Source organism: Microplitis demolitor, chromosome 5 (genome assembly GCF_026212275.2).
Source record: "Microplitis demolitor isolate Queensland-Clemson2020A chromosome 5, iyMicDemo2.1a, whole genome shotgun sequence".
Taxonomy (NCBI): Eukaryota; Metazoa; Arthropoda; class Insecta; order Hymenoptera; family Braconidae; genus Microplitis; species Microplitis demolitor.
Genome location: NC_068549.1, coordinates 2,668,010 through 2,695,208, shown reverse-complemented (window position 1 = coordinate 2,695,208; position 27,199 = coordinate 2,668,010). Strand labels below are relative to the sequence as shown.

The following is a 27,199-nucleotide window of genomic DNA, read 5'->3' as shown; positions in this document are numbered from 1 at the left end:
TCTTTTTAAATCTCCGTAATTTAATCAAGATGATTTATTTTTAAATCGTGTTTTTTTTTACTAATCGAGTGCAAAAAAAATGAAAAAAAATTATTATTACAGACCAAAATACAACTGTATAATTACGTTTTAAAAAAATACACCTTTTTCTCTTCCTCAAAAACAAAAATTAATTATTAAAAATATTACACAATATATTTCACAAAATTTTTAAATAAACAAAACAAAAAAAAATATATCAAAATTTATTAACACTAACTTTTTTTTTATTATTTATTACTGATATTTTTTCCTTTTTTTTTTTATTTTATCTATATATTTATAATTATTTCAAAGTTAATTAAATTGAGGAAGAGACATTTGATCATACGACTCGAGAAAATCAAAATTAACATACAAAATTTTTTTTTATCTATATATATTTTAATTTTTTTTAATTTTTTTTTAATGAGATCTATCACCCCCCCCCCCCCCCCCACACTACCTTACCTTTAACATCCTTACAATTTATTAAATTTTTAATTTAAATTCATTCATAAATCTCATTTCTATATTTTTATTTATTTCTTTATTTTTTTTTATTTTTTACTATTTGTTTTTTTTTTTTTTTTATTTAACTCTAATTGTTGCAAAATTAATATCAATTATAAGGCACACATTTTTTTTATCTCAAGATGACATGAGAACACAGTGCGTAGAAAAAAAAATGTAGCGAAAAAAAATTCATATAAAAAATAACTCAATTTTTTTTTTTAATTCAATTACTAATTACTCTTAATTATTAAATATAATTCAATCAAAAAATAAAATAAATACTCAATTTATTCCCAAAGTAATTAACAAAGCAAAGAAAAATTTTAGAAAATTTTTAGCAAAAAAAAAAAAGTTCATCAATTTCTAATTCCCATAAATATTAATTACTTTAAAATAAATTGCAATCAACGTATTTATTTTTCCTTTAAATAATTAAGTAAATTAGCCATTAAATTTCAAAAAAAAAAATAATAAAATTCAATCGATTTTAAACATCAGCAATTTTTGAAATAAGATGTATAATAAATATATAATTATACTGATGTATATATACTAAAATTGCACCATGGTTTACGATCAACACCTCAATACAAAACATATTTCCGCCCCAACTAAACTCCTCCATTCTTTCATTACTGTAAATAAAAAAAATAATAATAATGATATTAATAATAATATAAACAGACTTCTAAACCTCAATAGCAATGACTCATTATTAGATTGAAAGAATAAATAATCAATTAATATTCTAAACTAACACGCGCACTAGATTCAATCGAAATTTAAATTTCAAAATAAATAATTATCACAGAATCAATAGTCACGCGTGGACTCGTTATAAGCACAGCCTAAAATTTTTGAGCTTACATTCACATACGTACTACTTAAATTAATCATTAATCAATAATCATTAATTAATATGAGCGATTACTGTTAATTAATTAATTAATCAATTAACTAATTAATAGATTAATGAATGTAAGACTAAGCATTTTAAATGCTATTGATATTTATCCACCGCTGAGGTATTTGTTAAATAATAATCATTAAACTTTTTAAGTCTCTGACTCCTCTTTAAGGTTTGAAGACATATGTGGCGTTTAATCGGTTTTAGTTTCCTTTGTTGATTGTTGTTACTTTATTAAGACTTGCTGGGACTTGGTTTCTTTTCCTCTGGTACTAGTTTTCTGAAAACGCTCTCCAGTGAATGAGTTTTCTCTAGAGTTTCACATGTGCGTTTAAATACTTCTTTTATGTGTTCAAATGTATCGTGATCGTATACTGATCTTGCTGTGTTTGTCAAATCGAATGGTTCTAAAAAAATATATATAGATATAGATATATCAATACATATATACTAGTCATAGTATTTAGAATTTATAAAAAATTTAGCGACTACTAAATTTTTTTAAATATTTTTTTTTTTTACAATTTATCGTTTTGAAAAAAATCAAAAAATTATTAGACGTCGGCTAACTTCAGTATATAAATTAACAAATTAATATATATTAGATATTAATAAATAATTATTAAAATACCTTCGACACAAAGACACTTCCATTGATGAGGATCATTTTTCCATGAACGAGTAAACCGACACTCTTCAATTGGGATTTGTTTGGCCAAACGGACTGATACTGCATACTTATCAAAACTAAAAAAATAATTTATATTAATAATTAATCATTAGTTACTAGACATTGATAGTTTGGAAATAATAATAATAATTACTCGAAGTTGACGTAGTATTTGAAGAACTCGTAGAACAGTTGACCAAGTGGCTGGTGGTTCAATTCACCCAGCAGTTTAGACGGAATGTGCATGTCCTCATTTATATCGATAGTGTGGATGTCAGAGTTAGGACTAAATTTATCACCATACAAATTTTGTAGACACGGTAATACTGGTGGACTGACACCACATTGCAAAAAGTGTATCACCATTAATACTAATGAGTAACTACTTATCGTCATATTTTTAGCATCATTGATATCTTGTTTTTGTGCCCATAATTTAACAACAAGTACTAGAGGCCTCACACGCCAATCAACTGATTAATTTATAAATTATTTATTATTTATTTATAGTCACAATAAATATATTTATTATACGGATAAAAAATAGAAAAAATTGCAGTTTCAAAAAATAATTCAGGATTTTACTAAAAGTTTAATCAAAAGTGCATTTCAAATAGTTAAATTTATCACTGAAAATTATATTTAATAAAATTTTTATTTTAAATAATTTTCTCGAACAGTTAGTTTTCAATTTGCGCGGGAAACCAAACAAAAAAAATCCATGATATTACAAAAAAAAAACTAAAAATATGCACGTATAGAAAATTTAAAAAATTATAAGTGCAATTTTTTGAAATATTTTTTTTTTCAAATTAATCGTTTTTATAAAAATTCAAAAATTATTAGACGACAGCTAATTCCAGTATCATGAGAAATTTTGATGTTTTATCAGAATTTTTGGGATTCCCTAAAAAAATCCGTGGCAATAATCGACGATTTACATAAACATGGTCGAGTACTAGTTCCCCGATCGGGTACTAGGTCTTTTTACCTTACCAGAATTTTTTTTACAATATTTTTGTAGAAAGTTAGTAAGATTTTATTGTCTCAAATATTATGACCGGTTACCCGCATTATTTTATGAAACTGTAATATTTCTTTTTTTTTCTTTTTGTCTAATAAATAAAACTTACTTCGCGAATAACAATGAAGCATGTGTGTATTACGAACACCCACGGCATTATTACAATTTAAATCGACTTCCAGGTTCTGTATTCCATCACTAAATTTAAGTATTGGTACTTTCGCGTGAATTAATTCTAAATTTCTAATAAAATCTGTAAATAAATTTATAATTTATCAAAATGAATAATTATTTTCGCGTAGAGTATGGAGATTATTAATATTATATTTTACCACAGCAACGTAGACATGTTTTTATTTGCTCCAAGTGATAGAGCGCTTCGTCCCGCTGTATCATCTCGGTATTTCTTACGACTAGACAAATGTCAACGTCACTTGTACACGCGCCGAATCCATTCATTGTTGATCCGACCAAAAAAAGACCGTATTTCGGAAATATTGTCTGTAATAAATTCATTTTATTTATTTCATACATTCAAATAAATTAAGACTTAATTTTAAATTATTGTTATTTAAAATAAATAACAATAATTTTTTTTTACTTGTTAAAAAATGAAAAAAAATATATAAATAATTATCGAGTCAAGAAAATCTGTTTTGAAAAATAATGTTTATTTCTATCAGGGTATTTTTGTAAAATAACTATTGAAATTTTAATTTTATTAAGTAAAAATATATATTTACACAAAAGTTTTTATAAATTTAAACTTTTTAAAGGAAAGAAAAAAAAAAGTGAACTTACCTTAATATACACCAGCAAATATTTCCAAAGCATCATTTTTCTGATATACGTCACTCGAGATTGTTGATTTTTGTAAAATTTATCCCAGATACTTTTCGACAGAGAATCCCATTTAGATTTACGCAGTAATTCGCTTGGTAATATCGTCGCCTCAATTAAATTCGCCCTCGCTAAGTAACGATCTGGCGCCAAAAATGATTTGGGAAACACATTTATATATTGTGCGGCCAATTCTGGGTACTTTCTTGCCCGTTGAAACTTTTGAACCGGACTTGTTTTATCTACTTCCATTTTGAACAGAAAAAAAATGAATAAATGCAATAATAAGTTTTAAAAATGTAATTTTAAAAAGAAAGCGAAAGTAATTTTTTATCGTTTGCACGAATAAAGTTGTTTGTTTTTAATTGACGGACTTACCACCTGTGTGATTACGTTTTTTTCCTTGATAATTATTTAGCTGCAGTTGTGATGCAGACGGACTTATCGTAGGACTTTTATTGTGACAATAATTTATATATTGTTGTTGATTAGGATAATATTGATTTGTATTGTTAATAAATCCCTGAGATGTGAACGTTATATTTGATAATGGAGTTGGACGTGTTTGTTGAAATTTTCTGTAATTATTTAAAAAACAAAAAAATATTAATGTTTTTTTCATTTTTATAAAGAATCGCATTTTGCTTTACAGTCGACTACGTCATGTCTGATCTAGGGGACGAGGGGAAATTTTTATTAGAATTTCAGTCTTCCCACTATCGTACGTTTAGTTTTGTTCCCGACTACCCGTTATAAGCCTCTTTTATTTTATATAATTTTAAACGTCATATTAACATTTTGTCACATATCCCGACTTTCCTAGTACTTATGACGCTAAAATAAATACTTATCTTTTTACACTAATAATAATTATAATGAAAAAAATAATAATGATAACGGTATTGATTACAGTAATAATTAAAATAATAATTTTATTGATCAACTTAATGCCCAATAAAACTTTTAAATTGTAACAGAAGCTTTTAATATAATTCATCATTACAATTATCAACAATAAATTATATTTTACTTAATAATGATTAAATTATTATCCGCGAAAGATAGACAGTAAATTTTCATCATTAATTTGTCTATTTTTCCTGTTGTTAGTTTATAATTTAGAGAATTTTAACGGAGGCTTATAACGGGCTCTCTGGTACGAAACTCCTTAGAGTGGTTAAGGAGGAAGTTGTTTGGACTCAGTAACTCCCGATTGAGGGAAGAGGCTTATGACGGGTAGTCGACTGTAATTAAAAATAAAATTTTATAAGAAAAAAAAAGTGTTACAAAATTCCCTGGTTACAGAAAAAATTATCACGAGAAAAATTAAAAATAGACTTGATTAAAATTAATTAATAAAATATAAATAAAAACATTTTCTAATACTTCAATTAAAATCAAAAACTTAAAAAAAAAATGTAATTTTTATTGATAGTCAGTAAAATTCCATTTACTATAGAATTTAATAATTTTCAAAATTTCCATGCAGGTCACCGCCATGTGAGCAACCGATTGCTGCTCATGTCTATGCTTTATAATCAAAATTAAATAATAAAATCAACAAAACTCCGAATTATTAATTATTAATAATTATATAAACATACTTGGTATCAGGTTCAGCGGATGATGCGATAGATTCCCGATCATCGGAGCTCTCATTTTGACTATCGGTATGTTTATTTGGCGTAGGAGATCGCGAACTAAAACCACTGTCACTACCGTAACTACTGATTTCTTTTATTTGCAATTGATCCCTCTGCATATTACGTTTATTTGATCGATTATAATTTTGTTTCTTAACTCCATTATTATTATTATCATTATGATAGTTATTATTATTATTATTATTATTATTATGAATTTTATTACTACTACCATTATTACTATTAACTCTGTTAACATTCGTTGGCACTGAATATCCATTACTATTATTATTATTATTTACGTTCTTATTGTTACTTTTATTATTATAATTATTATTATTATTTATTTTGTTATTATTCTGGTGCCAGTTTTTCGTTGGTACATTTGGATTATTACTATGATTATTAACTCCTGGAGTAAATCCTCCGGGTCTTCTAGATGAAACACTTTCAACAATCATTCTTCGATTAGGTCCCAATGGATAAATTGAATTCTATTTTTTAAATTAAAAATTATTAATTAATTAATTGATAAGTTTATTAAGTATTCAAAAATTATCATGTGAAAAAATTTTCTAGTCTTTTTAAATAAAAATAAATCAATTAAATAAAAAAAAAAAATTAATCATTTTCATTAATTATTTAATAATTGATCTCTTAATAAATATCAGATAAAAAAAATTGAGTTTGTAGTTTTTTTATAAAGTGATAAGAAATAGATGAAAACATTTATTGAATATTAAAATATATGATATATTTAATAAATTAATAAGAATTTTTCGTCGAAGTTATCATTAAGTTGAGTAATGAAAAATGAATATGAATTTATTTTTTCAGTTTTATGGATCGTTAATAAAAATTTTCCAAACGATATATTTTAATTAAATAAAATAAACTCGCTGACTCAAATCACTGATAAAAAATCTATAGCTGCGGGTCATTTTTATTGCTTCTTAAAGTGTTTTGCTGTTCCAATAAATTTATTTACTCAATTACAGCCGGCCGATTAAAACTATTACATAAAATAAATGATAATTCACTTTTAATTTTGTAATAACTACAAGTATCTATAAAATATATCATACATATATTTTTCTTTTTCAATTTTTATTGATTTTAATTTATAGTATTTTAATTACAGACTTTTAAATGAGTTAGCAAATCTATTAGTGAAAAAATATGATAAATTTATTACAAAATTAATTAAAAAGTCCATTTGGTATCCAAACTACGAGTAGATTTTTTAATTATTTTTTTTTATTTTAAAGTTTCGAGATAAATTTGAATTAAAAATTAATTTTTTTTTACATTTATAATTTTGAGCTCAAATACCGCCAAAAATAACACAATTTAAAAATTAAAATTTTAAAATCTATTCCAAAATTAATTTAAAAAAAATGAAATAAATTTCCAGATTAAAAATTTTTTCACCTAAAATTAAAAACTAAAATAAATAAAAAAACAAATATATATATATATATATATATATATATATATATATATATATATATATATATATATATATATATAAATTACCTGTATCAGTTCCCGTTGTCTATTTTGATTGCCATTAAAATGAAATAACTGGCCTCTGATATTATCCTGATGATAATTATGTTGTTGTTGCTGATGCCGATTACTATGATAATTATTATGTGGATTAACAGAATAAGGATAAGGTGGAATAGGAATTTGAGGGCAGTGTCTGTTAGTTTGCTGATCTAAAATCTGCATCACCAAATGCGACGGATACACAGTTTGATACATTATTAATTTATAAATAAACAATTAAACCAACACTTTAAAACTATTTATAACCCTATTCAAATTATTATTACCCTCGAGCAACGACTCCATAGACATATTACTCACGATAAAAATACCATCTTTCTTTATTATTATTTATTTATGTTTAGCAGCAAATACTGATATATTGAATGATAATTTGTAATTTTTAATTTTCAATTGATAAATAAATTACCAGAGCATTTATTTTATTTTATTTAAACTGCAGTAAGCTCTGGTTCGATCACAACAGAACTGATGATATAAATACTCTTATATTATTTATATATACGCACGACAAACAAAAAAAAAAGAAGAAACAATATTTAAATATCGAATACAAATGATAATATTTTTTTTTTTCAATTATTTTGTTGTTTTAATTTTGTTTTTTTAATATTTTTTAGGTTCAAGGACAATCAAGGAATTTTCAAATTCATTTTAAATGTCCAGGATTTATTTAAATAAATAATTATCGTTGTTATTAAATTCCTTATTGTCCTGTTAAATAAAAATATATATTAATTAGTGAGAGTTTATTCATAAATTACCATAATTATTTGTACAAATGAATAATAATGAGGTTATGTTGTCGAGTTAAAGAAAATAACTGGTGTATAAAATAAAAATAAAATAATAAATGAATGATAAATAAAATTTATAAAAATATAATTTAATTATAAATTAACCAATTATTTTTGTATAGATTTTTAAAATTCAACACTTACGTGATCGCTAAATTGACAGGCGAGTTTTCATCTTTCAAATATATATCATTTAAATATCATTTTTATTTTATTTTAGATATAATATATAACATACAATATGACGAATTATTTTTTTTTTTTAAATTTAATTATCAGCAATTGATAACGCAAAAATATACCCCAGTTTATATATAATATATTTATAAAAACAGAAATTAATAAATTAATTAATTCAATAAATTAGTGATGGAACTGTCACTCATTCGGTAAATAAATATGACAGCAAAAGGAAAATGTTAAAAATATGTAAACTCGCGACTGGGAATTAAAAAATAGATATTTTAATACGAGTGACGATAATTATAATCAATATATATATGTATATTATTTTTAAAAAAAATAATTTATGAGAGAAAATAGATTTGTTTTGATTTTATTAATTTATTTTGTTAATTAAGGATACTTGTAATCGCGTTACTATTCTATTACACTAACTAGAAAAATCGTTAATATTTAAATTCTGTCACTATAATAACATTTTTTTTCCTTCTGTGATTTTTATTTTTTTGTCTGCGCATGTCATTTTGTTTGAGAAGCAACATGGCGGCCGGTGCGCCAAAAATCAGGGCTGCGTTGAGAATAATGGAGTAGATTTAGATAAAATGATTACTTTTTAAAAGAAGGGCATGATGCTGATGCTGTGGAATTTGAATTTTAATTAAGACGGTATTAGTAAGTACTCAGTTAAAAATTCCGGGTGATTACGGATTTTATTTCACTCGTTCCGGAGTTTCTGAAGGGAAACAAATAAAATAATATTTTATAAATTTATGAATTTGAAAAAAAAATTGTTTTTTTTTTTAGGTGAATAATTTTTTAAAAGTTTTACTACATTGTAAAAAATTGGGAGTTTAAAAAAAATGTCCGCATATGGAGTAAATAAGGAGTTTGCTTTTCTAGCCGGATTCCGAAGTGATCTAGATTTTTTTTAAAATCCGGATTCACGAGTTCGGTGTTTTAATATAAAAATAAACTTCCTTCGAAGTGAATTTTACTACAAAGAGATTAAATTAATACACAGTCACCCAGTCCACATTTACTCCGGATAAAATTTGTGTTCACTGAAAATTTTTCACGACCGCTAAAAAACCAGCGTTAAAATATTAAATGACAGCCGGATGAAAATTTGCTTAAAGAATTAAATCAGTAACAGAAAAAAAATCTTTACTGAAAATTTCACTCTTACTAATTTTAATTAAAATTAAAGGATAATTGAAGTAATTAACGATAAACTCAGCAAGAATTATAAAATATGTAGATTTTAAATGCATTAATATAAATGATTTTTACATGACAGAATTTTTAAATCATGAGATAAAAATTTAAATTAACATGTATTTTATCTTACTTCACTTAAATTATTTTTTTATTGTTAGTAAATTATTTAAATTTAAATAATATTAATTTTACAGGCAGTAGTAATTATTTAAAAAATGAAATATCAGACGATATTTTTATCAAAAACATTCCGTTGATGTGTAAAAAATATTTGAGTGTTTAATATTTGAAATTCTTATATGTAAATTTAACACTTTGTTATCTTGTTTGACTAACATTAATCAATTTGCACAGAAAAAAATTTTTCATGATAATTAACACAAACCGCGTGTAAAAAAGAGTCCACGTTTATTTTAGTGTTATTTTAACATGCGTTGATGTGTGAAAATACAAACATATTTTTAAACATTGTGTTGATTTAACAGCAACACATTTAAAAAAGTGTTATTTTTGTATGAAATAAATTTTTTTTTTGCTACAGAAGAAATAAATTAAAATCTGGTCATGCAAGATAACAGTGTTAAATAAACACACAAAATCTTAAATATTTAACACAAATTTTACACATGTACTTTTTCTTACACATTTCATTGTGCAGTTATTTGATATTATTTGCCTGTTATTTGTTTCCTTCCTGTAATTTTTCATGATTACTATTATTTATTTTCTATGCCCAAGTCAATACACTTGTCATCCCCGCGTCCGTCACCCCGTTGACCTGCAAAACGTTTATTTTCGTGTTGAAAATTTCTATGAAAATAAATACAAGTCATCATTGCTGTGTAATTATCAATGTGGAAATTTGAATACTGATAATTAGCTAAATTGTATGCTGCACTCTTTATTATACAGCGGCTATCAGCGATGAATTTACATACATAAACCAATGGTCTGCTGTCTTCGACATCATTTTGTCATAAAAACTCGCTACTGTTTCATACAACTTCTTACGATTTTTTGTCGATATAATGGCAAACACGAAAGTTGATATAAAATACACCCAATTATTTATAAATAATGAGTTTGTTGATTCGGAATGTGGGAAAAAATTTGCTGTGATAAATCCGACGACTGAGGAGCTGCTGGCAGAAGTTTCTGAGGGATTGAAAGTGAGATTAAAATTTTTTGTCAAGGATATTATTATGAATGTTTAAATTTATTTACAACTGTGTTTTTGTTGAGGCTGATGTTGACAAGGCGGTGGCGGCTGCCCAGGCTGCATTTGCTCGAGGATCTGAATGGAGAAATCTTCAGCCTGCCCAGCGAGCTGCGCTTCTGAACAAGGTATGGAAAATTGTATTGTTGGAAGTCGAGTTGGGAGTTGATCAGTGATTTTATTTTTGCAGCTTGCGGATTTGGTTGAACGAGATGCCCAACAGATTGCGAGTATCCAGACTCTGGAAAATGGAAAACCTTTTCTTCATGCGGTAGGAGAAACTCATATGGCTGCGGGAATTCTTCGTTACTATGCTGGGTGGTGCGATAAAATTCATGGGCAGACAATGCCGTCAGACGATGGGAGTTTAGTGATGACTAGAAAAGAACCAGTTGGAGTCGTAGGACAAATCACTCCTTGGAATTATCCAATTATGCTTCTTGCTTTAAAATTGGGCCCTGCTTTGGCAACTGGATGTACGTTGGTTCTAAAACCAGCAGAACTGACTCCGCTGTGCAATTTGTGCGTCGCTGCGCTTACTAAAGAGGCAGGATTTCCTCCAGGAGTTATTAATTTTGTCACTGGGTACGGTTCTACTGCTGGAGCTGCTCTGGCCGAGAATCCTGACGTTTCCAAGATCGCATTCACTGGATCTGTGGAGGTAAATCTTGGAATCCATTGAAGTTTTTATTTTTATAGCTCATAATATTTTTCAAATTGTTTGTCAGGTTGGAAAAAAAATAATGGTGGCATCAGGAAACAGTAATCTCAAACATGTCAGCCTTGAACTCGGCGGAAAGAGTCCTTTGGTTATTTTTGATGACGTCAATGGTTTGTACATAGCAATATTGGTGTTTTTTTTCACGAGCTCGGTACAAAGTATTGAATATAAAGAACTAAATTATAGTCATGTCTAGATTTTTCGAATTTCCAAAATTTTTTGATTTAGTCTACGCTCAAATTTATAATTATTATGGATAATAATCAAGTGTAATTTTTTTTAAACAGTCGATGAAGCAGTAAAACTAGCCCACGAAGCTATTTTCCATTTTTCCGGTCAAATCTGTGCAGCCGCGACCCGAACTTACGTCCACTCAAAAATCTACGACGAGTTCGTCCAAAAATCTAAAGATCTAGCTCTGAAACGCATTCTCGGCGATCCTTTTGACCCAAATACCGAGCAAGGGCCTCAAGTTCAAAAAGAAAAGTTCGACAACGTCATGGGATTCATAAAAACTGGCGAGGTCGAAGGCGCAAGGCTCATAACCGGTGGAAACCGTCACGGAGACCTCGGATACTTTATCCAAGTACCTGCTTACTAAATTTCTCAAAACCCAACTGACTCTAAATAAAAAATAATAAATTTCTCTGCAGCCCACAATATTCGCCGACGTAACCGACGACATGACAATCGCCAAAGAAGAAATTTTCGGACCCGTCCAGTCAATCTTGAAGTTCGACACCATGGAGGAAGTGATAAAACGCGCAAACAAGACAACTTACGGTCTAGCAGCCGGTGTTTTGACCAACGATATCAACAAAGCGATTAAATTTGCCCAGGAAATAGAGTCCGGTAACGTCTGGATCAACCAATACGCAGTTTTGATGCCTCAGGCTCCCTTCGGTGGCTACAAACAGTCAGGAATTGGTCGTGAACTGTAAGTGCGTAAACAATAAGTCTCAATAAACAAATAATCGAACGTATTTTAATTTTAGTGGCGCTGAGTCCTTGGACTATTACTTGGAGACGAAGACAATATCAATTAAAACTTTATCTGGTTAATTGATCGATCAATAATAAAAGTTTAATACTAATTTTACAACTAAGAATTGATTTAAATTTATTTTATGTGAGCATTAAATAGGAATAAAAGTTTAGTTTAGTTAATTGTTTGTGATTTACATCCTATACTTGCATGCATTTAAGCCAAGGCTGAGGTGTTAACTAGGGGATAATGGCATTACTGGTGAGTATGAGTTGATTATGAGGATTATCGATCGGAATGTTGTTGATTGACAATCAGATACAGGTGACGATAACATCACGTGACGTCAGCTGCAGCGTTTTCATTGTGAGTTCAACGAGAACAATTTATCGTTGGATTTATTGCAGCTGGTCGAAATTTTTACCGTGTTTGCTTCAGCTGTAGTAGGCAACCATGTCTATATATAGAGATATGAATGTATGTGTGTCTTAGTTCTTTAGTCAGGGGATAGAGAGCCCGTTGTAGAGTCAAAGTCGATCGACGTATCGTGGAGTCGACATGGCGAATCAGAAGACTGAAATAAAGTATAAGAAGTTGTTTATAAATAATGAGTTTGTTGACTCTGTGGGCGGTAAAACATTTCCGAGTATCAATCCGGTGGATGAGTCGGTAGTAGCGGAAGTGGCAGAAGGGGATAAGGTGAGATTTATTATTATTATTATTATTTTTTTTTTTTTTTTTTTTTTTTTTTTTTTTTTTGGGATTTCGGGGTTTGAATATTTAGTGGGGATGGGATTTAATTGAGGGGATTTTTGTTGAGGCTGATGTTGACAAGGCGGTGGCGGCTGCCCAGGCTGCATTTGCTCGAGGATCTGAGTGGAGAAATCTTCAGCCTGCCCAGCGAGCTGCGCTTTTGAACAAGGTATGGAAAATTGTATTGTTGGAAGTCCAGTTGGGAGTTGATGAGTGATTTTATTTTTGCAGTTTGCGGATTTGGTTGAACGAGATGCCCAACAGATTGCGAGTATCCAGACTCTGGAAAATGGAAAACCTTTTCTTCATGCGGTAGGAGAAACTCATATGGCTGTGGAAATTCTTCGTTACTATGCTGGGTGGTGCGATAAAATTCATGGGCAGACAATGCCGACAGACGATGGGAGTTTAGTGATGACTAGAAAAGAACCAGTTGGAGTCGTGGGACAAATCACTCCTTGGAATTATCCAATTATTCTTCTTGCTTTTAAATGGGGCCCGGCTTTAGCAGCCGGATGTACGTTGGTTCTAAAACCAGCAGAACAGACTCCGCTGTGCAATTTGTACGTTGCTGCGCTCACTAAAGAGGCAGGATTTCCTCCAGGAGTTATTAATATTGTCACTGGGTACGGTTCTACTGCTGGAGCTGCTCTCGCCGAGCATCCTGACATTTCCAAGATCGCATTCACTGGATCTGTGGAGGTAAATCCTGGAATCCATTGGAGTTTTTATTTTTATGGTTCATAATATTTTTTAAATTGTTTGTCAGGTGGGAAAAAAAATAATGGTGGCATCAGGAAACAGTAATCTCAAACGAGTGAGTCTTGAACTCGGCGGAAAGAGCCCTCTAGTTATTTTTGATGACGTCGATGGTATGCAATGTTAATATATATAGAATATACTGATCTCAGACAGTAAATTATTTTTTTTTTTACAGTGGACGAGGCAGCAAAGAAAGCTCACGACGCTATTTTTAATAACGCGGGGCAACTTTGTTTCGCTGCATCGCGAACTTACGTTCACTCAAAAATTTACGACGAGTTCGTTAAAAAATCAAAGGAACTGGCACTGAAACGAAAACTCGGAGATCCTTTCGACGAATTAACCGACCAAGGACCCCAAGTAGAAAAAGAAATTTTCGATCGCGTCATAAAATACATCGCGACCGGAAAAAAAGAAGGCGCGACTTTGGTCACCGGCGGCGAACGTCTCGGACTTAAAGGATTCTTTATCCAGGTTAATTTCCCTCCATTTATAAGTTTTCATCAATCATCAAACTAATTATCCATTTATTTACCAGCCGACAATTTTCGCCAACGTAACCGACGAGATGACGATAGCTAAAGAGGAAATTTTTGGTCCCGTCCAGTCGATTTTAAAATTTGACAGTATCGAAGACGTGATAAAACGCGCAAACAAAACGACTTACGGTCTCGCAGCCGGAGTATTGACCAACGACATAAACAAAGCCATTAAATTTGCCCAATCCGTCGAGTCTGGCAACGTCTGGGTAAATCATTACGGCGCAATCACACCTCAAGCTCCTTTCGGCGGCTACAAACAATCAGGAATCGGTCGCGAACTGTAAGCACATCCTTTGACTTTCTCTTCCTCCAAAAAAACTCATTACTAATCACTCAAATAATGAATTTTTATTTCTAGCGGCGCCGAGGCTTTGGACCAGTATTTAGAAACAAAAACAATTTCCATAAAAGTTTCCAATAATTATTAATTAAATTTTGTCTCGTCTAGTATCCTGTATGTATTCCTAATAAAACAATTTAATAATATAAGAATAATATTAATAATAAATTATCATCAATTTGATACTCCCATTTATTATCAACTCCAAAGTTAAAGTGGTTTGTTTATATCTCATTATTTTTATTATTTTCATCGCGTGTCAATCATTCTCACATCATCAATCATCACCAATTTATTAATCATACTTCAAGCCCTCATACATATTATATATTATCGAGACGTATATTTATACGCATACATGAATGATATAATATCATAATACACTAGCATTGCGAATTAAATATAAATCCCCTCTTAAATGATAGTTGATTATATAAAACGAAGGCCGCACTCGATGCGCAAGTCACTTGAGTTTTCTCGCGTTGTTTGTTCTACATAAAACTGTCAGTTCTCATTCCTAATTTGGGTTCCATTCTTACACCTAAGTCTTTAATTAATTAATTTGAAAATTTTGGCCAGCGCGGCAACTCCAAAATGGCAAATCCTAAACCGGCAATAAAGTATACCCAGGTAACAAATTTTTACATGTATTATTATTTAAAATTTCCGGCATTAATATATCAGGCATTTTGTTGCTAAAAACAAGCGATAACTAAACCGGTTATTAAATGATAATTTAGTAAAAGGCTTGGAGTATTTTAAGTAGCGAGTAGCAAATGAAATATAAAACTCTAAGTAATTAATAAAATTTTTAAAGCTGTTTATAAACAACGAGTTCGTGGACGCAGTCAGTGGGAAAAAATTTCCAACAGTCAATCCGTCAAATGGAGCTGTAATTATTCAAGTATCTGAAGGAGATAAAGTATGTTTTATTTATGGAGACTAGAGATTGTAATGTATATTTATGAGGAGTATTTATATTCACATGTGATGTTTGTTTAATTTAAAGGCTGATGTTGATAGAGCGGTAGCTGCTGCGAAGCGAGCGTTTGCAAGGGGATCTCCATGGCGCGCAATGGATGCATCTGCTCGCGGGCTGCTTATCAATAAAGTAATTCATTTAAAAGACACCAATTTTCATAGAAATATTTTTTTTATCAATTAATTATTTTTCATAAAACTTTTTTCGACTCCCACCAGGGGTATTTCATATTTTTTTTGGTCTAAAAAATTTTATAAATATTTTTTAACTTTAGGCAGTTTTTGAATTTTTAAATTTTTTGTTTTTATTTTTTAGACAGTTTTTGAATTTTAAAAAGTCTTACAGTTTTCAAATTTCAAAAACTTCCTAATTATTTTTCAAAGTTTTAAAATTCTCTCGAATATTTTTATCAAAATTATTTTTAGATAAAAAATTTAAATAATACGTTACATTATTTTGACAGCTCGCTGATTTAATAGAAAGAGATATCAATTATCTGGCCAATCTCGAAACACTCGACAATGGCAAGACATTCGAGAGTTCTGTCGTAGATATCCAAGCAAGTGTATCAACTTTGAGATATTACGCCGGGTGGTGTGATAAAATCCACGGCAATACCATTCCATCTGGTAAATAATTCAAAAAATTTCAGAAAAAAATTACATCAATAACTAAAACCAACTGTTTTTAATTGCTCAGATGGTGGTAATTTTACAATGACCCGTAAAGAACCAATTGGAGTCGTGGGACAAATAATACCATGGAATTATCCAATAATGATGTTGGCCTGGAAATGGGGCCCAGCTTTAGCAGCCGGATGCACGATTATACTAAAGCCCGCAGAGCAAACGCCGCTGACGGCTCTTTATATCGGAGCGTTAGTTAAAGAGGCGGGATTCCCTGCTGGGGTGATAAATATTGTGCCGGGATATGGACCAACTGCTGGAGCAGCGATCACAGAGCATCCAGATATCCGTAAAGTTGCGTTCACCGGCTCCACGGAAATAGGACACGTGATTTTGGGCGCCTCTGCAAAGAGTAATCTGAAGCACGTGAGCTTGGAACTCGGCGGCAAAAGTCCCATTGTCGTTTTTGATGACGCCGACATTCCTGAAGCTGCGAACATAGCGCACAGAGCTCTCTTTGACAATCACGGACAGTCTTGCTGCGCGGGTTCCAGAACTTTCGTGCATGCGAAGATCTATGATCAGTTCGTCAAGGCAGCCAAAGAGCTCGCGATGAAGCGGAAGGTTGGAGACCCTTTTAACCCGCAAACTGTCCAGGGACCGCAAATTGACCAGGAGATGTTTGATAAAGTAATGGGGCTGATAAAAAGCGGCAAAGATGAAGGCGCCGTTTGTGAAACTGGTGGAGATCGCGAGGGCACCGTCGGCTTCTTTATCAAACCGACTGTCTTTTCAAATGTCAAAGACAACATGAAGATCGCTAGGGAAGAAATTTTTGGACCGGTCCAATGTATTCTCAAGTTTGAAACCATGGAAGAGGTTATTGAGAGAGCCAATAATACGACTTACGGTCTCGCAGCTGCTGTTATTACCAACGACATCAACAAAGCTCTGCAATTCACTCAATCCGTTGACGCTGGATCTGTTTGGTAATTAGATTAATTTTTTCCAGTGCGTAAACAATCAAATTTAACTCCCGTTCATCGTTTTCCGTTAGCCCGTGTGTACTCTAATGTATGTAGACAAAATTTTCGACAAAATATGCAATCAATTGTCTCAATTTTTTTTCTTCAGCTTCGGATTACTTTAGACTAGGGCTCTATAAAATAACAATTTGTTAATTAAAGTCCTGATAGTTTAATTATAATTAATAAATTAATTTAATATTAGAGGTTAGTCACGTGTAAGTTCACGATTGACAAAGTAGAAATTCTCTTGAATTTTTTCAAATTCCCTGATGGCTAAAACTGGCAGCAAATTAATGACAACTTACTGCAGTCTTGTCAGCAAGTTAGCTGCAAAAATTCGCATTTCCATAAGTTGCCAGCAATTCTGAGAGTTGGTGGGAAAAATTGACATCTATTAGTTGATAGGTTGCGGCAGTAAATTGATGTCAACTTTCTGGGAAAATGGTGACAATTTGTAGTCAATAGTTATAAAAGTTGAAAATTGTCATCATCTTGATTGCCACTAATTGACAACAACTTTCTGACTAGAGTTTTGCTATCGGGATTAATTATAATAATAAATTTGATTTTTTAAAATTAACATCTTTAATATTTTTTTTTATTAAAGGGTCAATTGCTATGATGCCATTACACCCCAAACTCCATTTGGCGGGTACAAAAAATCAGGAATTGGACGTGAATTGTAAGTTATTATTTAATCACTTTTTTTTTTTTTAAATTCTAAATGAATTTTGAATTAATTTTTTCAGAGGCGAAGATGGATTGGAAGGTTACCTGGAGACTAAAACGATTTCAATCAGAGTCCCAGCGATTTAGAATTTAAAAAAACTTTGTTATAAATTTTTAATCCTTCCTTTTGTAACAGCTTATATATTTTGTGTACTAAAGGATAAAATAAATGAATATTTTTTCAATGAATAAATTTAAATGTATTTAAAAATTTAAAAGCGGATATGTAAAAATTTAGACATAGTTAAGAAAAAAGCTAGAGCATTTTTTTATTTTTTATACCACGCATACAAACCGAGCAAATAATAATAATAATAATTATTATTATAAGATAATATCGAGCCAACAATTTTTTTACTTACTTCAATGACTAGATAATGTACAATAATAACAATATATAAAAAATTTATACTAAAAAAACTTAAGTTTAAATTTTTAAATATAAAAAAAGTTTATAAATAGCGTCAGTTAGTTTTAAACGTCTCGACGTCTTGACTATAGACTCGGAAGTTTGTTCGCCTATTATTTATAGGCCAGTGACTGACTTTCCAAACAATTATAGCTATAGCCGCATAAAAAATCACTTTTTTTTTCTTTTAATTAATCTATCATTAATAAAAGTTACTTCCTCTCTGTTCACTTTAAAAACATTCTCAGACAATATCTTCCCTCACTTTTTATAAATATTCAATGACCTTGAACGGTCATAAATGTAGTAAATTTTATTAATTAATTAAGAAAAAATTACTTACAGTTGTCATCAATTTGATGTCAAACGAAATCGGGTAATAAATTTTAGCCTACGAAATCTGAAAATTCGAATTCTAAAATTGACATCGCCTGAAATTTTGTTTAACTCCTAATTGATGACAACTGTAAAAAAAGTTCCTAAAGAATACTTTGAAAAAGTGGGGGGACACTGTCTGAAAAAGTAATTAATTATTATAATTTTTTTTTAAACACTTATTATTATAAATAAGTTTGGTTTGTTGCAAAATATCAATGCGAATGATGAAAATTTAAAAATTCAAATTTATGAGCTCGGGAGTCCGTTTGGGCGGAGTAGATAATCGCTTACTTTCCTTAAAAAATTTATCGACGGTGTATAAAACGGCAGGATTTATTCAGCAGGTGAAGCGAGGAATGTCTCAAAATTTTTTTATCAAATGTGATATTTTTTTACTTAACATACTTTTAAAATTTAAATGAGTTATTTTATTATTTTTTAGTTTAATGCTTCGGGAAGACTATTTCACGAACGGGTTGGCTGTTTTCTACGAGCCAAACACTTCCGCTCTTTCCGTTTGTCAGCACGTGTGTTAATGCTTTGGCCACATGTTCAGCTCTGAAAAAAAAATTTATTTTTATTAATATTTAAATTCAGCCGTAACAGATCTTTTTTTGACCTACAAGACCTCATATTTAATTGACAATTTTAATTAAAAAAAAAAAAAAGTTTTTACTTTTGTGGAATGCAGGAGGCGGTATCACGACGCCAAGCGTCTTCGTATCTAGGTGATAGCAATTGTTTGCCCACATCACGAACAAGATTGCTGTCTGTCGCACTTGGACACAAAGACATCACTTTAACTCCAGTGAGATCCACGTGATATTTGTCACCAAATGCTCGGGTGAGACTGACAATTGCCGCCTTCGTTGCCGAATATATCGGGACACTTACGTATGGATTCAAACTCACATTGCTGCCCGTGTTTATCACAACACCCCCGCGGCCACCCTTGTCTATTCCTAAATATCGCTGTGCCAACATCGTACCCCGAATTACTCCATTCTGCAAATTTAAATTTAAATTTAAATTCAAATTCAAATTAAAAAAAAAAATTTATTTTAAAAACTTACGAGATTAATGTCGACCTCAAGCTCCCAAAATCTATCATTCATGATCCCTGCATTATTGATAAGAATATCAATATGACCAAATGTTGAAATTGTTATTCTGAATGATTCTGCCGTAAAAAATTTTTTTAAATAATTATAATTTTAAAATAATGAAAAAAAAAAAAAAAAAAAAAATAATAATTACCTTCAAATTGAGGATAATCAGTAACATCACACTGACAATAAATAACACGATCTTTACCGTGTCTAAGTGCCAACCCATTTGCTAATTTTTCACCTTCTTCGGCATTAATATCACATATCGTAACCTTGAGAACACAATTTTAAAATAATTAAAATCTACATCTAAAAATAATCTCTATTTATAATTTTCCCAACTCCCCTATTCAGTCTCTTATTGCTCCATATAAAAATACACAGCTTTTATCTAAGAGAAAAAATTTCCAAGACAATATAAAAAATGAAGAAGTACCTTAGCTCCTTGATTGAGTAATTCTTCAACAAAAGCTCTGCCGATTCCCGAAGATCCCCCAGTAACTAAAGCAACTTTCCCTTTTAATTCCATTTTTAATAAAATTAATTTTTAAAAATATCCTTCTACTAAGTCCTGTAACAAATTTACCGGCACTAAAATCAATAGTCCTGATTTCCGCACAAGTAAGTAATTAATTAAGAAAACTTTATAGTAAAAATAAATAATTTTAATATAATGAATATAAAAATTTGTCTGAATGGATCTTTCAAGTTCACGGTATTGCAAAAATCCACAGTAGTAGACTAGTCAGCTTGTTACTACAAACATGAGATGAAAGTGAACACGACCTTGAATGCGCCGAAACGTCGAAAATAGGGACCAGCACTCGAGTAGAAAGGGAACGAATGAGTCAGACAGACATCGAGATGAAGGAGATAGCGGGTTCTGTTGTAGATACCACAGTTGGGGATGAATATAACGACTCTATACAGTACACACTTTCAGTTACACACCAGTAGCTAGTGTCCATGTGGGAGATGTATCGCAAACTGAGGGTATCGGTCGCGAGGTGTGGCCCGCGATGCGGCGGCGCGACTTTACTGAGTCAGCGCACTCACACTCTTATTTCTTTCACTCAAACTCCCCCTCTTCCTCCCACCCACCCCCTATTACTATACACCCTCTACTCAGGTAATGTTAATACGGGAGTTGTTTTATTCTTCCTCTTCCTTTCTTACACAATCTATTTATGGAAAATATCGATTCCCATATCCTGTATGTTCTAAACAATTTAAAACCTCAATACTTTTTTTTTAAAAAAAATTAAAACCTTGGGTTTTTATTATTTGAATATCCGCAATTGAACTGAAAATAATAATTGGTTTTTATTAATTAAGTAGAGTTTGTCATTTGTTTGATAAATTTTATTCAAATGTCATTACCACGACTGCGCATTCAGCGCAATCGGATCAAAAATACGTCAATCGATAAACAAACTTTTAAATTTCAATAATTATTTATTTACATTTTTTTTTTAATTAGTAAGGATTTTTTAATTAGTGATAAAAGTTATAAAATCTTGTTGTTTTAATCTGAGATGCCCAATTATTCGGGGCATAGACAGCAGATTAAGAGAAAACAAAACGATAAAAAAAAATGCGTTTGTCTGCCAACAGATTATAAAGTTATTGAATTTCCAGCAGTTTGGTCTGAACTTCGGTAAATTTTTTTATTTATTTTAGGAATAATTTTTTTTATAAAAACACAGAGAAAAAATTAGTGATTGATAAATTTACAGAAACTTTTCCTGACTTACATAGGGATAAAATTGAAATTTATAAATTTAAGAAAAATTTCTATGTAGTAGAATGGACTATTTTTTTTCTCTGTGAAATTTACTTGTTAGTAAATATGCAAATTGGGCTCAATTTTTTTCACAATTCAAATTTTCATAAATTGGGCTCCCTAATTATGTCTAATATTAAATATTTTGCTAATTATAATCAGTAGTAAAATAAATAATTTATTTAGTGCAAATAGTCAACTTTGTGATGGCAAAATAATATGCGCGGGAGACGAAATTTATCCAATCCACCGAGCAATTTTATCGGCAGTAAGTCCTTATTTCAAGGCTTTATTTACCAACAATTTGAGAGGGAATACCAGCGATACGAAGGAAGTGACAATAAATTGGGTACCTGGTAATTTATTTACATTAATCCTGGACTACGCATACACCGGAACGTGCAAAGTGACTGTTGAAAATGTTGAACAACTGCTGCCTGTTGCTGATCAATTTGAAGTTCTTGGAGTCGTTAAACTTTGCTGTCAGTTTCTGCTCCAAGAACTGTGGCCCGAAAACTGCCTAGGGGTTTATAAATACGCGCGACACTATTTCTGCCACGACCTTGAGGAGAAGACGCGAAAATACATAAGACACAATTTTAAAAAAATATTAAGACAGAGCACGGAGTTCAAAGAATTGAGTTCTGGGGAACTGTGCGCTATACTTAGTGACGATGAGCTTAATGTTAGGAACGAAGAAGTTGTTTTCGAGGCTGTAAAAACTTGGGTGGAAGTTAAGGAACAAGAGAGATTGGGATACTTGACTAAACTTCTCAAGTGCATTCGTTTTGGTCTCATTAATTCGAAATATATTTCTAATAATATTTTAACCTGGAAACCTATTCAAGATAATCTGGTAATTTTTTTCAATTCAATTTTTATTTTTAATTAAGCCTTAGTTTAACCTATCGTACATTTTTTTATAATTTTGATTTAAAAATTTTTCTCCGAAACTCCGGACTAATTTTTTAAAAATTATCTAGAGACGATTTCAGAATTTTTTCTAATGTTTCAAGAAATTTTTGAAAATATTCAAATTTTTAATTTTTCTATACAATAAGAATTTGAAAAAATATTTAAAACCACCATACAAAGAGAGAGTGATTTTCATTGAAAAAATTATAAAAAATTTAATTTCCACTTGAAAACCTCTCGTTAAATATTTGATGATTACTCTGGAATAAAATTTGCTTGTTCAATTATTTAAATAACACAAAGTCTTTTTACCTGCGTCAGATCCCTATAAAAATAAAAAATACCCTTTATAAATTAACCACAAAAATTTATCAAAATCAACCGCACGTATTTTCCTTCTTCAACTAAATTATTTATTAAGATTTTACTCAAATAAAGCATGTTTTTACAAAACGCTATCAATTCTATTAAAAATTTTGGAAAATCTCGAAATTTTTCTCAAGTTAGGTGACGTCTAATTTTTGAATTTTTTTTTCTACCATAAATTAAAAAAAAAAAATATTTCAGAAAATTGCACTTGTAGTTTTTCAAATTTTCTACAAGTGCATATTTTTAGTTTTTTTTTAAAATTCAACTGTCGCAAAAAAATCCGTAAATTCTTAATCGTCTTCTAATTTCAGATGATACTGAAGTTAGCCAACGTCTAATAATTTAAAAAAATTTTTTAAAACCACAAATTATTAAAAAAAAAAATATTTTAAAAAATTGCACATATAGTTTTTTTAATTTTCTACATGTGCATTTTTTTACTTATTTTTTTTTTTTCATAATTGACCTTTTAAAAAAATCCGAAAATTGGAAATCATCTGTTAACTTCAAGATCATTTTTCAAGTTTTCAGCAAATTTTTTTTTTTAATGCAAACAATAATAATTTTAATTATTATTATTATTCAATAGGAGTGTCAACGTATCATAGAATCATCGAGTACAAATACAGAAATATTTTCCCGTCCACGAATTCCCTATGAAATTTTATTCGCAATCGGGGGTTGGAGCGGAGGTTCACCCACAAGTTTTGTAGAAACTTACGACACAAGAGCAGATCGTTGGTTTTTATCAGTAAATACTGACGTGGTACCACGTGCTTATCACGGTCTGTGTACTTTAAATAACTTGATATACGTGATCGGAGGTTTCGACGGACGTGAGCACTTCAATACCGTGCGTTGTTACGATCCTGTGACAAAGGAATGGCACGAAAAGGCCTGTATGTATCACGTACGTTGTTACGTGAGCGTATGTACCCATGGGGGTAAAATTTACGCCCTGGGTGGCTCAAATGGACGGATACGACTGTCATCTGGCGAGAGGTACGAGCCGAAACGGAATCAGTGGGAAATGATACCGCCTATGCATCGGCAGCGTTCAGATGCATCGGCAGCTGCGCTGAATAATAAAATTTACATCGTCGGCGGGTTCAATGGAGAAGACATTTACAGTTCTGCTGAGGCGTTTGACGTCGAAACGAGTCAATGGAGTTACATAAAATCGATGATCAATCCCAGGACTGGAGTTTCCCTTGTGGCTTTTCGTGACAGCCTCTACGCGTTCGGGGGATACAGCGGACTCACCCGACTTACTTCTGGTAAAATCCTTAAATATTTTATAATATGAGATGTGGGTATAGGATTGTAGACATTCAAGTTGGGTTACTTGGGACGGGTTGTCTGGATCCTATATTTTGCCAAGTTTATGGCTGAATCATTGGAATTAAAGATTAATATTTAATTGACCTTTTTTTGGGACGGGCTCCCCAGCGGAAAGATATAATCCGAGTCAGCCGGAAGAGTGGCAAGAAGTTACGCAAATGTTTCGTGCCAGGAGCAACTTTGCTACCGTTATTTTAGATGATATGATTTTTGTTATTGGCGGCTATGATGGTTTGCATTTATTTTACTTACTTTTTGTACTTTAACCAAAATATTTATATAACTACACGATAAGGGTGTTTATGTAACACTGTAGCGGTCTTAAAATTTTTTTCGGTGTTTAAAAAAAAGTTGTTTTACTTTTCAAGTATCAGAAGTCGAACTCCATTTTAAACACAGAAAAAAAAAAAAAAGGTTTTTATTGTTTAAAAATTGATGATACGACAAAATTACTAATTGATGGGGAAATCTAAAGAGTATTTGTGCACAATGACATTTCAATGTTACTGAGTGGGCGCCAGATGTTTAATAATGGAGATTTGCCCCAAAAATTTCACTGGATGTTAATAAGTCCATTTTAACACTGTTTTTTTCAGTGTCTTACATAAAAACGCTTTTTACTATGACATTTTTTAAAGTTTAATAGAAAAACAAGACAACCCCTTTAGTATTTTTATACTCGGGTTATTTTTAGGCTTATTGTGTAGCCTACACGGAAAAAATTATCTAATAAAACTGGGCTTGAATGAATAATTACTCGTCGTTTCTAGATAGTGTTCAATTATGGGGTAGAAAATCAAAATTTTGAATAACTTTTGAATAAAAAATAAAATAAAAAAAATCAGTTTTTATTTTATTTTTGGCGCAGGTTTACTCTAAATTGTAGAGTAAGTTTTATCAAAAAATTATCTCCGTGTGTTAATCATTGAAAATAAACTCAGAAGATTTATTTTTACTTTTTCAATATGACGATAAAAAGTTTTTTCAAAATAAAAGTTAATAAATAAACTTCTGTGGATATTTTTGATTGATAATTGAATTTGTAATTAGGGTATACGACCATTGCTTATGTTGAGTGTTATGACCCCGATACAAATGAATGGTACGACGCATCGCCCATGAATTTGAACAGAAGTGCGTTGAGTGCTTGTGTGATTCCTGGATTAATTAACGCCAAAGATTATTCGTATCTCAGTAAAACAAAAAATTTCGGACAAGGTATTTTTCTAGTATTTTTATTTATTTTTTTTTTTTTTATTTTAAAATTTAATTCACATTTTGTAGGGCAAGCTGGTGCGAGAAATCGCGGGAAACCTGACCAAAGTGGAGAAGGTCCGCACATTGAACTAGACGACGAAATTAACGAACCCGATGGTGGATCACGCTCGCATCGAAATTAGTTTCAAATTTTTATAGTATTTTTTTTATTCAAAAATTTTTTAAAAGCTGAAATAATTTTTTCTGAATTTTTGAAAAATTTTCATCTCGTAAATTTTTCTTTATTTTTTATTTATTTATTTGTTAATTTTTTTTTATTGATTTCTAATCTGAAAATTTAATTAATTCACAAACTGTTTAGTAGTTAAAAAAAAAAACTATTTTTTATTAGTTACTGTTTTAATTTGATGTCATACTAATTTTAAATTATCATGATTTTTTAAAAATTCATTTTTTAGTCATTTTACCCCACATGCTATATAAAATATTTGTATTCCGCGTATTGGTCATGTTGAAAAACTGATAAGAATAAAAAATCCGTCATCATTTCTGTCATAAAAAAAAAAAAAAAAAAAAAAAATTTACTTTTATTTTTTATAATATTCTAAAACTTTATCGACAATTGCTTTACTAAAATGTACTCTGAAGTAAATTATAAATACTATACGATAATTTTAGTACCTAGAAATGAAAAAAATAATTAATGAATAAACTTGTTAATTAATATATTTAATATAATAAAAAAAACATACATGCGTGAATGAATCAATAGATAAATGTATGACGTATCTACAAGCAAAATAAATTGGATCCATCGAATTATTAATCATCAATGCTATCGATTTTTTATTGTAGTTATCAAAAAAATACCATGGACTGTTGTAAAAAATATTATGGAGCCTTCCAAACTATAAACATAATTAAAATAATGAAAATTAAAGCTGTCGTGATAATTAGTGATTAATTCAATCCCGGCAGATTATTTTTTTAATTATAAATATTTTGTTTTTTTTTGTTTCCATGTCGCCCACTAATTGCTCTAATTTATTATTTATGCGTAGGAATTTTCAAAATTACGTACGTTTATGAAAATTACGGCAGTGGAATAGTTCGAAGAAAGGAACCATAAGAAAAATAGACGGAAATTCAAATTATTTAGACCGCTATTATCAGTAAATATTTTATGGAAAAATTGACACATGGGATTACCAAACGCCTTTGTTGCTGCTATTGCACAGTTTTGAATATTAAAGTAAGCTAGGGCTTCAGTTCTTCAAATTTTGCAGCGTGAGGATGCAGTAAACTAGCAGATATGTATATAAGATATATTTAACTGTTCTATTATACAAATATCTTACTGAATACACTGAAAAAAAATTTCCTATTGACTGCGTATGCAGTGATTTTTATTTTAAGCTCCGGAACTCGAGTAATTTTAGCAAAACAAAAATAAAAAATTTAAAAAATAATAGCAATTTAAAAATTCTATGACTTGATAATGAAGGGAATTAAATATATAACCATTTACAGTGAGTAATAAATACATAAGTACATATATTGTTACATTTTACTTTAGTCTTTCAGAATTATCATAGACTTTTTAAA

At 30.1% G+C, this 27,199-nt stretch overlaps 6 protein-coding genes across 9 annotated transcripts; 4 read left to right on the top strand and 2 right to left on the bottom strand.

The window, feature by feature from the left end:
* Nucleotides 1–490: 490 nt before the first annotated feature.
* LOC103577128 (poly(A) RNA polymerase GLD2) lies at nt 491–8,662 on the bottom strand. 2 transcript variants are annotated; one of them, XM_008557649.3, is made up of 10 exons: nt 8,132–8,662; nt 7,155–7,904; nt 5,580–6,112; nt 4,354–4,553; nt 3,937–4,220; nt 3,468–3,636; nt 3,245–3,388; nt 2,266–2,584; nt 2,073–2,188; nt 491–1,848 (listed from the first exon to the last, which is right to left on the bottom strand). In XM_008557649.3, exons 2-10 carry the CDS (start codon nt 7,383–7,385, stop codon nt 1,676–1,678), a joined length of 2,169 nt encoding a protein of 722 aa, XP_008555871.1. In that variant the 5' UTR covers nt 7,386–7,904; nt 8,132–8,662; the 3' UTR covers nt 491–1,675. The 2 variants fall into 2 exon arrangements, with proteins under 2 accessions (XP_008555871.1, XP_008555872.1); XM_008557650.3 differs by having other exon boundaries at nt 3,937–4,217; nt 8,132–8,661.
* Nucleotides 8,663–8,757: 95 nt separating this feature from the next.
* Nucleotides 8,758–12,492, top strand: LOC103577131 (aldehyde dehydrogenase-like). 2 transcript variants are annotated; one of them, XM_008557653.2, is made up of 8 exons: nt 8,758–8,836; nt 10,127–10,557; nt 10,631–10,732; nt 10,795–11,265; nt 11,333–11,435; nt 11,613–11,911; nt 11,979–12,262; nt 12,321–12,492. In XM_008557653.2, the coding sequence occupies exons 2-8, from the start codon at nt 10,417–10,419 to the stop codon at nt 12,385–12,387; spliced, it is 1,467 nt and encodes a 488-aa protein (XP_008555875.1). In that variant the 5' UTR covers nt 8,758–8,836; nt 10,127–10,416; the 3' UTR covers nt 12,388–12,492. The 2 variants fall into 2 exon arrangements, with proteins under 2 accessions (XP_008555875.1, XP_014297184.1); XM_014441698.2 differs by lacking the exon at nt 8,758–8,836 and having other exon boundaries at nt 9,997–10,557.
* Nucleotides 12,445–15,043, top strand: LOC103577129 (aldehyde dehydrogenase X, mitochondrial). 2 transcript variants are annotated; one of them, XM_008557652.3, is made up of 8 exons: nt 12,445–12,571; nt 12,635–13,009; nt 13,131–13,232; nt 13,295–13,765; nt 13,833–13,935; nt 14,001–14,299; nt 14,364–14,647; nt 14,726–15,043. In XM_008557652.3, exons 2-8 carry the CDS (start codon nt 12,869–12,871, stop codon nt 14,793–14,795), a joined length of 1,470 nt encoding a protein of 489 aa, XP_008555874.1. In that variant the 5' UTR covers nt 12,445–12,571; nt 12,635–12,868; the 3' UTR covers nt 14,796–15,043. The 2 variants fall into 2 exon arrangements, with proteins under 2 accessions (XP_008555874.1, XP_008555873.1); XM_008557651.3 differs by having other exon boundaries at nt 12,446–12,571; nt 12,803–13,009.
* A 145-nt stretch (nt 15,044–15,188) lies between these two features.
* Nucleotides 15,189–18,277, top strand: LOC103577132 (aldehyde dehydrogenase X, mitochondrial). Its single transcript, XM_008557654.3, has 7 exons — nt 15,189–15,337; nt 15,525–15,629; nt 15,717–15,818; nt 16,153–16,318; nt 16,389–17,304; nt 17,951–18,025; nt 18,093–18,277. Exons 1-7 carry the CDS (start codon nt 15,302–15,304, stop codon nt 18,157–18,159), a joined length of 1,467 nt encoding a protein of 488 aa, XP_008555876.1. The 5' UTR covers nt 15,189–15,301; the 3' UTR covers nt 18,160–18,277.
* Nucleotides 18,278–18,335: 58 nt separating this feature from the next.
* On the bottom strand, nt 18,336–20,976 carry LOC103577133 (15-hydroxyprostaglandin dehydrogenase [NAD(+)]). The gene is made up of 5 exons (XM_008557656.2): nt 20,405–20,976; nt 20,117–20,240; nt 19,933–20,039; nt 19,536–19,864; nt 18,336–19,417 (listed from the first exon to the last, which is right to left on the bottom strand). The coding sequence occupies exons 1-5, from the start codon at nt 20,495–20,497 to the stop codon at nt 19,303–19,305; spliced, it is 768 nt and encodes a 255-aa protein (XP_008555878.1). The 5' UTR covers nt 20,498–20,976; the 3' UTR covers nt 18,336–19,302.
* A 527-nt stretch (nt 20,977–21,503) lies between these two features.
* On the top strand, nt 21,504–25,776 carry LOC103577210 (kelch-like protein 10). Its single transcript, XM_008557768.1, has 6 exons — nt 21,504–21,625; nt 21,938–22,607; nt 23,625–24,312; nt 24,485–24,607; nt 25,427–25,594; nt 25,661–25,776. Exons 1-6 carry the CDS (start codon nt 21,504–21,506, stop codon nt 25,774–25,776), a joined length of 1,887 nt encoding a protein of 628 aa, XP_008555990.1.
* The last annotated feature ends 1,423 nt before the right edge of the window (nt 25,777–27,199 follow it).

What these genes read in the sequence shown, in the direction of transcription:
- LOC103577128 (XM_008557649.3), bottom strand. Translation starts at nt 7,385, where the DNA reads ATGTATCAAACTGTGTATCCGTCGCATTTGGTGATGCAGATTTTAGAT. An exon ending in TCCGCTGAACCTGATACCAA is followed by an intron (nt 4,554 to 5,579) that starts GTATGTTTATAT and finishes AAATAATTACAG; the next exon opens with AAAATTTCAACAAACACGTC. An exon ending in ATTTGCTGGTGTATATTAAG is followed by an intron (nt 3,637 to 3,936) that starts GTAAGTTCACTT and finishes AATTTATTACAG; the next exon opens with ACAATATTTCCGAAATACGG.
- LOC103577131 (XM_008557653.2), top strand. Translation starts at nt 10,417, where the DNA reads ATGGCAAACACGAAAGTTGATATAAAATACACCCAATTATTTATAAAT. An exon ending in GAGCTGCGCTTCTGAACAAG is followed by an intron (nt 10,733 to 10,794) that starts GTATGGAAAATT and finishes TTATTTTTGCAG; the next exon opens with CTTGCGGATTTGGTTGAACG. An exon ending in ACCTCGGATACTTTATCCAA is followed by an intron (nt 11,912 to 11,978) that starts GTACCTGCTTAC and finishes ATTTCTCTGCAG; the next exon opens with CCCACAATATTCGCCGACGT.
- LOC103577129 (XM_008557652.3), top strand. Translation starts at nt 12,869, where the DNA reads ATGGCGAATCAGAAGACTGAAATAAAGTATAAGAAGTTGTTTATAAAT. An exon ending in GAGCTGCGCTTTTGAACAAG is followed by an intron (nt 13,233 to 13,294) that starts GTATGGAAAATT and finishes TTATTTTTGCAG; the next exon opens with TTTGCGGATTTGGTTGAACG. An exon ending in TTAAAGGATTCTTTATCCAG is followed by an intron (nt 14,300 to 14,363) that starts GTTAATTTCCCT and finishes TTTATTTACCAG; the next exon opens with CCGACAATTTTCGCCAACGT.
- LOC103577132 (XM_008557654.3), top strand. Translation starts at nt 15,302, where the DNA reads ATGGCAAATCCTAAACCGGCAATAAAGTATACCCAG. An exon ending in CGGCAATAAAGTATACCCAG is followed by an intron (nt 15,338 to 15,524) that starts GTAACAAATTTT and finishes AAATTTTTAAAG; the next exon opens with CTGTTTATAAACAACGAGTT. An exon ending in TCAGGAATTGGACGTGAATT is followed by an intron (nt 18,026 to 18,092) that starts GTAAGTTATTAT and finishes TAATTTTTTCAG; the next exon opens with AGGCGAAGATGGATTGGAAG.
- LOC103577133 (XM_008557656.2), bottom strand. Translation starts at nt 20,497, where the DNA reads ATGGAATTAAAAGGGAAAGTTGCTTTAGTTACTGGGGGATCTTCGGGA. An exon ending in TTGAGGTCGACATTAATCTC is followed by an intron (nt 19,865 to 19,932) that starts GTAAGTTTTTAA and finishes TTAAATTTGCAG; the next exon opens with AATGGAGTAATTCGGGGTAC. An exon ending in GCCTCCTGCATTCCACAAAA is followed by an intron (nt 19,418 to 19,535) that starts GTAAAAACTTTT and finishes TTTTTTTTTCAG; the next exon opens with AGCTGAACATGTGGCCAAAG.
- LOC103577210 (XM_008557768.1), top strand. Translation starts at nt 21,504, where the DNA reads ATGCCCAATTATTCGGGGCATAGACAGCAGATTAAGAGAAAACAAAAC. An exon ending in GCAGTTTGGTCTGAACTTCG is followed by an intron (nt 21,626 to 21,937) that starts GTAAATTTTTTT and finishes TAATTTATTTAG; the next exon opens with TGCAAATAGTCAACTTTGTG. An exon ending in ACTCACCCGACTTACTTCTG is followed by an intron (nt 24,313 to 24,484) that starts GTAAAATCCTTA and finishes CGGGCTCCCCAG; the next exon opens with CGGAAAGATATAATCCGAGT.